Raw genomic sequence first — 12,036 nt, 5'->3', positions numbered from 1 at the left:
TAAATATTCAATGAAAAATATTCCTATGATCCCTATTCAATGATTCTAAGACATGAAAAATATTCCTTTTATTTTGTCACTATCATTCTTTTGCTTATTTATATACAAATTGTACCAAAAATACATTCTCTTTTGTTTTTTTAACTTTCAAAATACCTTATCTTAAGAACCTAAAAAAAGAATGAATAAAATAAAATAGAAATAATAGTAATAAATATATATATAAAATTTAGTTTTCATCCTTCAAGTATTCATTATGATAATGTAACATTTTACATTTGTGTGGATTCATAGAATATAATTTGTGTCTTTATTATATAATGGTACACAATAAAAAACTACAAGCCAATGTAATTTGTGTCTTTACATCACCATCTTTAGGTCCAGGAACAATATAAGCACCCACAGATTCTGATCTCTCTTGATTCACATTTTGATTCGCATCCAGATCCCTAGGCTTGTTAGTTTGGCCAATATTAGTGAGTTCATCACTTGGGGCTTCAATTCCTTTGGAAGTTTGGGGAGGATCCTCCTCAAAAGCATTTTCTTTGACAGACTCACCATTTGTAGATACAGTGGCAATTTCAGAAACAGTTTCAACTGCTAAAACTTTCACATCATCTGTGGCATGTTTACCAACATCATCAGTTGGCTTTATGATAATGAAGTGCCGGACAAAGGAGACGTTGAATCCACAGGTTGCTCCTTGTTTGGTTGGTCTGCAAATATGGGGGTACTCCGATCATTTTCAGCTACAAGTTCAACATTGTCCCTCTGAGTTGTTGCATCCACTTCTGCAGCTAGAGTTTCACTTTTCTTATGAGCATGAAGAAATCAAGAAGAGAAGCTCAACTTGAAAATTAACTACAAGATCATTATCCATGTATAGTAATGCACAAGCAATACCTTGACTTTTTTGGTCATGTTGCCCTTAGATCCTTGCCCATTGGAAGCTATTTCAAAAAACGTTAAGATACAATAAAACAACTGCTAGCACTTCTAATAACAGAATATGCAAAACTTAATATTGAAAAGGCACGCTTTTTTACTCATTTATTCTAGTTTAAAATTAAACTAGATAATGACAAGACTATATAACTATGGCATGGTTTGATTCACCTAGCCAATTCCACATAGCTAAACAAAGATTATTATTAGTAGTAGTAACAGTCGTTGTTTTCATAGATCAACCTAGATACAAATTAGATGTAAAACCTTTAAATCTAGAAGGAAGAAAGTAAAAGATTTGTTAGTGGTATAGTTTAAAAAGAAAGTTCTGTGAAAACCATTTTCCTGAAGGGATGGCCATTTCTGCAAAACACACATAAGTTTTATGTCTTACAACTTAAGTTGAGGTATCAAACCATCTTCTCTTGACCTAGCAAAAGTTTACACCAAAGCAACACCAAAGCATTCTAAAACAAAGGCAGAGAACAGATTTTTGAACTTAACAAGAAACATTTAAATCTTAATTGAAAACAGTGTATTCATGCCACATTTAGGATCAGAGTAATTATAGTTCTTCAGATTATGTCAGAGGCAGGGCAAAGCTTAAAATCAATACCTTTCTAAGTTTATCAATCTCCCAAACAGAAACATAAGACTAGAGATAGGACTTCAAATCAATGGCTAGCCACAATTTTGTTCACAACTACAACAACTAGGTTTGACCCAATCACTTTAAGCAAGAAACGAACAATACTATCTAAGCAAGAATTATCCTAAAAAGTGTTACTTCAAAACAATATCTATATGAACATCAAACACTAAAATTAGAGCAAACCAATTTTAATCATCTTCGAAAATATTGACATATGCATAAACACAGTTCATCAACATCGAAAAAATGAAAAAAAAAAATAATTTTAATGTCACCTGTTTTGACAAATCGAGTGCAGGCAGATCGAGGCGCAGCGTGGTGAGGCGCGGCACGGTGAGGGAGGGACAAGCCACTGCAGCCGAAATGCAATAACCAAGGCCAACCCTCCCAAGTCCCTGCATCCAACCTAGTCCTGGGATCTGTCTGAAACGGAAGCCACGGGAGCAGGCGCGAGGCAGCGAAACCAGGCGCGAGGGACGGAGGGGTGGTGCGGTGAGGGAGGGACGGAGGCACGGCGCGACGAGGCGAGGGAAGCATGGAAGAACAGAGGCACGTAGGCGAGGGACAGAGGGACAGAGGCGTAGCGAAATACAAGGGATGAGCAGAATATAAGGGATGAGACACGACAGGGACGCTGAGAGGAGGAGGCGCGGCGAGAGGGCACCGCGGCAGATTCTGAGAGAGCTTGAGGTTAGGGCTAAGGATATGTGACTCTTTTGGGGGGGGGGGTTGGGTGATTGGGTCAAGTGAGAAGGGTGTTTTTGGAATTTTTGAAATATAAGAGTGTTATGCTATCTTAAAAAAAAGAATATTCGTTTTTTTAAAAGGATATTCTGTTATTTTAGACGTTTTTGTCACAGTAAGGGTTTAATTGAAAAAAAAAATAATGTATAGGGATCCAATTGAAAAGAAAAAAAGTATAGGGACCTAATTGAAAAATTCGCGAAACTATAGGGACCAACAGAGTAATTAAACCTATATAAAAAAGAGTTGAAATTTAATTCAACTATATTCTTAAGATTTAATTATTTTATTAGTCTTTGTAATTTTATCAAATTTATAATTAGGTTACTAAATTTTTTTTCTTTTAATTGAATCTTTATATTATTTTAAATTTTGTAATTCAGTCTTTTTCAGTATAAGAATGTTAGAGTTAATGAAATATTTTATTTTTATACAAATTGAATGTATCCACAATTAAAAACTTAATTAGAACTTTGACTAGAAATTTTTTTAGAGGGAATATTTCGTTGATTTTAATATTTTTGACACAAAAGACTTAATTATAAAATTAAAAGTAGTGTAAGAACGTGATTAGAAAAAAATATAAAAACTTAATTATAAATTTGATAAAACTACAAAGGCCAACAGAATAATTAAACATATTCTTAATACATACATTTATTATAAGATGATTACCTAAAAAAATTATGGAAATAATTATAATTTAAATAATATATATATTTTTTCAAATTTAATAAAGACTGCATTTACAAAAGAATTAAAAAAAATTGTTCACAATTATTATTATTATTGATTAATTAATTAATTAAATAGAATTTGTTTACGATTAACCAATAATAATAACAATAATGACGACCACAACAACAACAATTATAGTAACAATTGTAATAATAATAGATAATGACAATGATAGAATAATAGTGATGATGATAAAAAATTATAAATAAATAAATTGAGAAAAAGTTTATAAAAAAAATTTCAGTTCGACAAATGTATGTGTTTTTTTATTTTTAAATTTAACAAATAAATCAAAATTAATGTAATTTTTTGATAGGATATTGTATTAAGATAGATAGAAATTAAAGAGAATTTAATAAAAAATTTTAAAATTAGAGTTTAAGAAAAAAATTAAAGTTTTTAATTATATTAAATATTTTTATATTATTATATCATATTTTTATTTATAATATAATTTTATAGGTAAAATTTATGTACAATTAACTTTACGTAAAGTTAATAACTAAAAATTATTAAATAATTTAATTAATTTAACTAAATTTTTAACTAATATTTTTTAGTTATCAATTTTATGTAAAATTAATTACATCTGATTTCTATCAAACTTTTAATTAAACTATAGACTCAACATTAATTTTAATATTTTTTAAAAAATAAAAATATTAAGTGTTAGTCGTTTACACGTGTCTTTTTTAATTGGATTTTTTTTTCTACTAGGTATGTTAACCCTCTCATATATGCTTTTAACTTAGACCCAAAATAAATAAATAAATAAATAAAGAAGATCAGAGAGTAGCAGCCTTTAAAGCCAAAACATTTGGCCTCTTATTTTCGTCGTTTTCATCAATAAGATGGACATTTTAAAAATTTAACTCCTCACTAAACACCAAAAGTAACCTCGGCAACTTATTCGTACGTGACATACCGTATTCCATTATAGTAGTGTGGAATACTGGATAACTTTTTTATATTATTTTTGAGGGTTATAATGTGTAAAAGAAAAATAAAATTAATCAAAAAAAACAAATTTTGACATTATTTTAACTATGAAAATATGTTAATAAAAATTTTGTCAAAAATAGTATTTTTAACATATAAGTGATTGTGAAAAAAATTTAAATCTTATTTTAATAAATATTGGCTGTCAAAAATAATTTGTTAGAAAATTTTGAGAATATATTTTCTGTGATACTTATTAATTGTCAAAAATACTATTAATTTTGACACTTATTGGCTATAAAATATTTTCAACAAAAAATTTTAACAAAGAATGAAATGAGATCTTGAAACTAAAGAATAAATTGAGATTTTGAAGATAAAGAATGAGTAGTATAATCCTAAACTGAGAGCAGTGTGATGTCAAAATTAACAGAGCCCAAAGAAGAAGAAAAATAGTGGAGTAAATTGAAAACAAATGAGTATCAAAATTGAGGAGTAATTTTTTACGGTCAAATTATTCATCAAGAAAACATAGAAAATTTGACATTTGTGATATTTGTCAAAAATATATATTAAATTTGACATTTAATTATGGTGTTAAAAAATAAAGTGTTAAAATAACTCTATTTTCTTGTAGTGCGTGGCTGTCAGTAGCGGTTTATGTTCTCCCCTAATCCGCTACTTTTAGTAGCGGTTTCTATAGATTCATGAAAAAATGCATTTGTGTCTTCGTTTTAAAAAATGTGTAATCAGGTAAAATTGATCTCCATTTATTTATTTAAGAAAATTACCCTTAAAATAATATATATTGATATCAAAAAATTAATAGTAAAATATAAAAATAATTGCTAACAAAAATTTTGGTAAAATCACAATTTAATAATTAAAAAATTATTGAAGGATAGGTATTTTAAAAAAAATTTAATTATTAATTTTTTAAAAGTATTTTGGTAAAAATATAATTTAATTAATAAAAAAATAATTTATTAAAGGGTATTTGGTAAGTAAAATTTAATGATAAAAAATAACATTTTTGTTAATGGGTATTTTTCAAAAAATAATTTATTTTTCTTAAAAATGGATAAAGTTAATATTAGTTAATACAAAAAATTTAAAATGGATTAAAGAGAAGGTTTTTTAAAAGTTAGAAAGGAAAATAATGTATATTTATAAAATAAAGAGAAATAGAGTGTCATTTTAGCATCTCACAAAAAAGAAAGGTAGAATTTCCTTAATATTTAAAAGTTGCTTTTGCTTTTATGTACTTCAGAAACCAATTAACTAGCCATCGATCCTTATTCTCAAGCTGGTCATTTGCGTCAATTCATTATCAAACTCGAGGATTTCTTTAACATTTTCTACTTCACTACACGACAACAATAAACTCGGCAACTTGTTCGTACCTACCATACCATGTTCCTCTCTTTTCAACTGGTATATGGGATAATTTTCCAATATTAAATGAAGTGTCTCGCAATTATTTCAAAGAGACAAACTGAAATCCAAGTATAAAGGAAAATTCATACTAGAGATCTTCAATATTGTCTGTGCCAAAAGAAATTGTATTAGCATTCAAAAATATTCTACAAGAACAAATGCAATTTCAATCTGTACAACATTGTTTCACTTATAATTCTTTATTCTAACCCCACTCATCACAATGCAGAGAAGATTTAGAAAATACCAAAGAAATAGGTGTAGAAATAGTTGTACTTGGCATTAAAATCACCAAATCTTTCATGACAGGTGTAGCTGATAACAGACAACAAAACTACAAACCATGTTTTAATAATAAAAGCTTTTCAACATGATTTTAAACAAGAACAATGTAATAATCCCTATACAGGATTTTTCAACAAGAAATAATGAAATAATTCAATTAAGCATTAACTGCTGACTAACATTAGTTATGAAAATGAACAAGGGTTTTAAGATATATTTGAAATGGATTGAAAATTTGAAATGGCTTGACATCCACATCTTGTATAGTCTAACCTAGTAATATTCAGTATCTACCTACTAGACTTAGATGCTTGGGCCCTATTACTGTAGTAGGTTGTATTCTTGCTGCTTAGTTTAAGGGCATCTGAATAAAATCCAATGGCTTTCTGCTACTGCTTGCCCTTGTAAACTAGTTATTTTCTGTTTCCACCTTAACAAAAAAAAAAAAAAAAAAAAAAACCTCGAAAGACAATGATAAATGCCATTTTTCAAAATTTTTAATGTCATTTTTTTTCTGAAAAAAAAAAAACAACAAACAAATAGACCAATGTTTTTCATGATAACTCCAAGAACGTTTCAAATGAATCAATTGATTTATGGTACAGCCAGCATAAAGATGAAAGTTATCAAGCCATCAACCTACAAGTTCAGCTCAGCTAACAAATGAAAATACTCTCTACTGAACAATTCCTATCTATAAAATTACCATAATTGTTTCATTAAAACCAGATTTAATCACATAATTGTTTCTTAACACAATATTTTAGCATTAATGAGATTCGAACTTAAAAGCCCGAATATACCACCAAAGTTTCTCATTTTAATTGTAAAGTTTATAGGTTTATTATTTTTCTTAACATGATTATATGGGAACATGCAATTCATGATAGAGTATTCCAACTTTTTTGAGTATTAACCTGTGCAAATGTTTCTTGCTACTCTTTGGGGTGCTTGGAGATTGCGCAAGAGGGTAGTGTTTGATCAAAATCTTTTGGCTTTGAAGTTTGAATCAGTAACTATTTTTATCAAAATGATTGCTTTGGTACAATATGCTTCAGGTATAACTGCATGAACACAGAAAAATGAGAAGATGTTTGCAAAATAACATTTGAGATTTCATCTAAGGCTACATCAGACAGTATGCTGCTGCATGGGAGTTTACTTCAAATATGGGGGAAATGAAAAGATCGAAAGACAATAAGAGTGCAGGGAAGCTTCACAACTAACAAGGATTCCCTTTGAATGATTAAATCACAACCATTTCAGCTTAGGAATAAATTAACATCAATGCACATATATAATTACAAAAACAAAAGGGGAAATAATGATAGATCCGACAAGCCACATATAACAGCCATCTAGTCGCCGAAAAAGCCATAAAATAAGCAACGACAAAGAAAACACTTAGGTGTGGGTAAAGCAGAATAAAGAATCACAATCATGTGAAGATCTAAAAGCATTAATATGGAATCGAAAGATAATTGAGAACAAAACACAAGTTAAAAAGAAAGAGATACAAACAACATTTTGTGATGTCTAACAAGAAGAATCTCACCAACTTTTATCCTTGCAATAGGCCTCTAGATATCATTTCCCGAAGAAGTTTCTCCGCGTTATCATTTTCACCTTTTTCAAACAGAGCACGAATGATTATTTCATAAGTCACAGCATTTGGTAAGCAGCCATTGTCTTCCATTTTTGACAAGAAAGCCAATGCTTCATGAAGTAGGCCCTCTTTGCAAAGCCCATTTATCATAATAGTGTATGTCCTCACGTCTGGATGATAGCCTTTAATGGAAAGATCTTGAAAAATCTCTTTTGCATTTTTAAGTCTTCCACTTTTGCACATGCCATCTATAAGTATGGTGTATGTATATATGTCAGGATCAATGCCACGCTCTTTCATTTGATTGAATAACATAAGTGCCTTGTCATGTTGTTTGATATTGAACAAAGCATCCAGCAAAGAATTGTAAGTGACTATATTAGCAGGTTGACCTCGATCATGCATCTTTTTGAGAAGCTCCAAGGCACAAGGGATTCTCCTTGATTTTCCCAAGCCATCAACTAGTGTATTGTAAGTTACCGTGTCAGGAACCAAGTTCTTGCGACGCATCTCTTCGAAGAGATTCAAGGCATCATCGATCATTTTACTCTTACAAAAGCCATTAATCATGATATTGTAACTCCGAACATTAGGAAATGGTCTACTCTTGGCCATTGTGTTGAATACATATTTTGCCTTATTTACCTGATTAACCAAACAATACCCGTCCATTAAGCAGTTATAAGTAACCACATCTGGTTTCACACCATGTTTTGTCATCACAGCCAACACATTCTTAGCATCTTTGATCTTTCCTTCCTTGCATAGCCCATCGATCAAAATACTATATGTACGAACATTTGGAGTAATGTTTATGAGAATCATATCATTTAGCAAATGAACGGCTTCCTTGAGTTGACCAGCAAGGCACAATCCATAAATTAGAGTGCTGTACGTGATAACATTGGGAGAAATTCCCTTAGCAAGCATTTCAGAGTATAAATGAAAAGCATCATTTACAAGTGTAACCTTGCAAAGGCTATCAATAATTGAGTTGTACATGAAGACATTAGGAACAATCCCATGCCGTGGGATCTTTCTCAGCACTTGAATAGCAGCTGATGGGTGTCCGGTCTTACAGAGCCCATTGATCAAGGTCCCATAAGTGACTTGGTCGAAGTGAAATCCATGAGCCAGCACTCTGTCATGAAAGCGCACTGCTTTTTCAACACTACCACAGAGATAGAGACCTTTCAGGATTGTTGTCAATGTTACCGTATTAGGTTGATAATCCATTCTGAAAATCTTGGCCAATACAGAGAAAGCAAGCGTCATACGACCCATGCCGCAACAACAATTAATTACGATGCTCAAAGTAAATAAGTCGGGAGCGATTCCTCTGGCTTCCAATTGCTGAAAAAGGGAAACGGCGGCGTGGAAATGCTTCGTCTTGGAAAGAGATCCCAAAATCTGGTTAAATTGGATGATGGGAGGAGTACGACGCATAGAGAGCATGCGAGTGAAGGAATGAACAGCTTCATCAACTTGGCGAGTAGAATGAGAGTGAAGGGATGAAGAGGAAGGGAAGGAAAGAAAATTAGGGATTTGGAGAAGAGAATACCTAAAAATGAAAGTGATCCTTGAGGTTGAGGATGACAACATTTTAGTGATTCGCACTTTTGCTGTTACGTTTGAGGAGTGCTGTCTGTTCTCTGGTCCAAGACGTAGACGACTAGACGTTGCGATCTCTGCGGAAATAGTTCTCGTAATTTTTATCCGGTATGTACGCGATTTCTTACTCTTAAAACTTTGGAATATTAAAACTCCTTTTAAAGAGTTAAAAAAAAAATTAACATTTATGATCATTTTATATTAAATTTATTATACTTTTTAATTAATATTACTCATATTAGATTATTATAACATTAAAAAAAACTATTATAACATTATAATTGAAACAAAAATAAAAAGTTAAAAAAATTAAAAAATCAAAACATATTTTTAGTATTAATTTTAAAAGACTAAAAAAATTAATGATGAAAACCAATGATAACTGAGCTTATTTTTCATTTGAAGGTTCATTTCTTAACACTTCAGGCGCCATCCATTCGGCCTGAACATGTTATAAAAAATGAATGTACTGCAATGCCAAACAAAGGCTTAGCAACAAAACTAAATACGTGCAGAATACCGGAGCTGATCACACATATGAAAGACAGGAGTTTGAGGTAGAGATGAAAAGCATGTAGTTAACTAAGGCCCCATTTGGCAATTATCAGAGGACACAGACCTATTTGAAAAGGAGACATAGAGAAATGCACAAAATTGGTCTTCCTAGGAAAAAATTTGTGCAATTATCTCTATCTCCCCTGTCTTTATATTTTTTTTTTCCAGAAAGGCAGAAACTCTTACCAAACAACAACTTTAGTAAATTTAATTATAACAAGCAAAATTCAACAGTTTCATGTTTAGGCCTCAACAAAATTAAGAAAGATTTCCTCATTTGTTACCAAAGACCATTCATCGTAGTAGAGTGAGCTGGTAAAGTCTAGAGAAGAGTTACAAGAGTTAGTTATGAAAGAACTGTTGGCGGTTAGAACAGTGCCAGCTACAATAGGAGAGCTGTTAGTTACAGCTATCATAACTAACTTAAGAATGAACGGGCTGTTGTGCCTTTTGTACTAGCTTGCAAAGCAAGCTATTCTTCTCTATACATAAGCACAGATTCATGATAAGCTCACTAGTAATGCAGATCATAAATTTCTTGTCTTTCTCTTCGAATCCTCTTTTGTTTCTCACTCTGTGTTTTCTTCCTTCTCTCATTCTCTCAAACCCTATTCAATCAACATTTTCTTGGCACAAAGAACTAGTAATTGTATTATAAATAGAACATAACATAAGCCGAGGCTAAAGATATCATCACAGAAGGATTAATATAACATGCCAAACATAATGAATTTTTAAACGGCAAAAAGCTCCTGGTTTTCCAAATTTTTTGTTAAAAGATAATAGCAAATGCCTCCATTTGTGTATGTTTGTATATCTTCAGAAGAATATAAAGCACAACGAACATAAAAAATATGCAGCAAAATATAGAACAAGAACATGAAAGAACGAATATTCAGAAGGCAGAGGGTATGACACAGTATTTGAGCTTAGAAATGAGAATTATGACAGCTTACTGTTCCTGCAGTTAATCTGGAAGAAAGGAATGTACTGTGCTTCATTCTTGATAATCCAAAATCACATACCTATTTGAAAGAAAAAAGAAAGGGTGGAAAAAACAATTAAACGATATCTACAGGAAGCATTCAGCATGCTATCAACCATATTCTATCTTGTTTGTTCATTTTATGTTTATTAGTGCAGTCTGAAGAGTGATTTTTGTGAAAGTAAGTAGCTATTATCCACTTCCATCCAAAACTGATTTTGAAGCTTAAAATCCAATGGTGGGTTCAACTAGAAATCAAATATGCTGAGAAAATATTATATCAACTGTCGCAATTATTTCAAATGGACAAACTGAAATCCAAGTATAAAGGAAAATTCATACTAGAGATCTTCAACATTGTCTTTGCCATGCTGCAACTTAACATGCTTGCGTGCACCTAGCAATCAGTAAGCATGGAACAAAGATGAAAACGTCAAGAATCCAAAATATTCAACCACCAATTCAAGGTCAATATCAGTTTCATGAAATAAGTTAATCAGCACTTAAGCAGAGTTCAACTTTTGATATTCAAAGATATTCTTCAAGAAGAAATGCAATTTCAAACTTTACAACATTGTTTCACTTTTAATTCTTTATTCTAACCCCAATCATCACTGCAGAGAAGATTTAGAAAACCCAAAGAAACAGGTGTAGAAACAATTGTACTTGGAATTAGAATCCCCAAATCTTTTGTGACAGGTGTAGCTAATAACAGACAACAAAACTCCAAACCATGTTTTAATAATAAAAGCTTTTCAACATGATTTTAAACAAGAACAATATAATAATCCCTATATAGGATTTTTTAACGAGAAATAATGAAATAATTCAACCAAGCATTAACTGCTGAGTAACATTAATTATGAAAATGAACAAAGGTTTTAAGAAAACATTAATTACAACTAAGTAACATTAATTATGAAATCAACATAATGTACATATTTTCAGTTGATTTCTAAGAATTACAGCCGAGTAATATTAATTATGAAAAGAACAAAGGTTTTAACATAATTCATACTTGAAAGATAGTAGACAAATTCCTAGAAATTCCTTCTTGCACAGCCCCTTTTTTTTCTTGAAAAATCAAGTGTAATCACATACTTTGTATACAGGTTTCTTCAGCTGTGATCAGATTTTGAAAAATAACAAAATGTTGAAATTGTCAACCAAAAAAGGTGGGGTCATGCATTTAGTAGATGTATTTGTTTTAGAGACAGCAGCGAAAATCATATATCCATGTCATTGATCTTACCACTGCATATCTTTTAGAAGAATTCTAGGAAGATTTAGTCAAATAAAGCACAGTTGCTCATCAAAAGCTGGGAGACTATATCAAAAGTCACCTGACATTACTATTTAATTCAAATTCACTAATATATACCTCTGGTGAAATGGGAGTTGGTCCAGGCCCCAAAAAAAGCTGGGAGACTGGGGGTTGGTGATGCAGTGTTGAGAAACACAGCGCTTCTGTTTAAGTGGTGGTGGTGATTTTCCAAGGAGGAGTGCCTGCTGTGGAAGAAGATTGTGTGTTCGTGC

At 31.2% G+C, this 12,036-nt stretch overlaps 2 protein-coding genes across 3 annotated transcripts; both read right to left on the bottom strand.

Moving 5' to 3' along the window:
* Positions 1-241: 241 nt before the first annotated feature.
* LOC130979901 (uncharacterized) lies at positions 242-2,323 on the bottom strand. The gene is made up of 3 exons (XM_057903446.1): positions 1,876-2,323; positions 907-953; positions 242-800 (listed from the first exon to the last, which is right to left on the bottom strand). Exons 1-3 carry the CDS (start codon positions 2,135-2,137, stop codon positions 753-755), a joined length of 357 nt encoding a protein of 118 aa, XP_057759429.1. The 5' UTR covers positions 2,138-2,323; the 3' UTR covers positions 242-752.
* Positions 2,324-7,015: 4,692 nt separating this feature from the next.
* On the bottom strand, positions 7,016-9,032 carry LOC130982891 (pentatricopeptide repeat-containing protein At1g62930, chloroplastic-like). 2 transcript variants are annotated; one of them, XM_057907026.1, is made up of 2 exons: positions 8,911-8,986; positions 7,016-8,759 (listed from the first exon to the last, which is right to left on the bottom strand). In XM_057907026.1, exon 2 carries the CDS (start codon positions 8,631-8,633, stop codon positions 7,305-7,307), a length of 1,329 nt encoding a protein of 442 aa, XP_057763009.1. In that variant the 5' UTR covers positions 8,634-8,759; positions 8,911-8,986; the 3' UTR covers positions 7,016-7,304. The 2 variants fall into 2 exon arrangements, with proteins under 2 accessions (XP_057763009.1, XP_057763008.1); XM_057907025.1 differs by having other exon boundaries at positions 7,016-9,032.
* Positions 9,033-12,036: the final 3,004 nt, after the last annotated feature.

The sequence above is a fragment of the Arachis stenosperma genome, chromosome 5 (assembly GCF_014773155.1).
Source record: "Arachis stenosperma cultivar V10309 chromosome 5, arast.V10309.gnm1.PFL2, whole genome shotgun sequence".
In the NCBI taxonomy this organism is placed as follows: domain Eukaryota; kingdom Viridiplantae; phylum Streptophyta; class Magnoliopsida; order Fabales; family Fabaceae; genus Arachis; species Arachis stenosperma.
The sequence above is the reverse complement of the archived record's forward strand: the minus strand, read 5'-3'. Positions and strand labels throughout refer to the sequence as shown.

What these genes read in the sequence shown, in the direction of transcription:
- LOC130982891 (XM_057907025.1), bottom strand. Translation starts at nt 8,951, where the DNA reads ATGTTGTCATCCTCAACCTCAAGGATCACTTTCATTTTTAGGTATTCT.
- LOC130979901 (XM_057903446.1), bottom strand. Translation starts at nt 2,137, where the DNA reads ATGCTTCCCTCGCCTCGTCGCGCCGTGCCTCCGTCCCTCCCTCACCGC. An exon ending in CACTCGATTTGTCAAAACAG is followed by an intron (nt 954 to 1,875) that starts GTGACATTAAAA and finishes TTTTTGAAATAG; the next exon opens with CTTCCAATGGGCAAGGATCT. An exon ending in ACATGACCAAAAAAGTCAAG is followed by an intron (nt 801 to 906) that starts GTATTGCTTGTG and finishes GTGAAACTCTAG; the next exon opens with CTGCAGAAGTGGATGCAACA.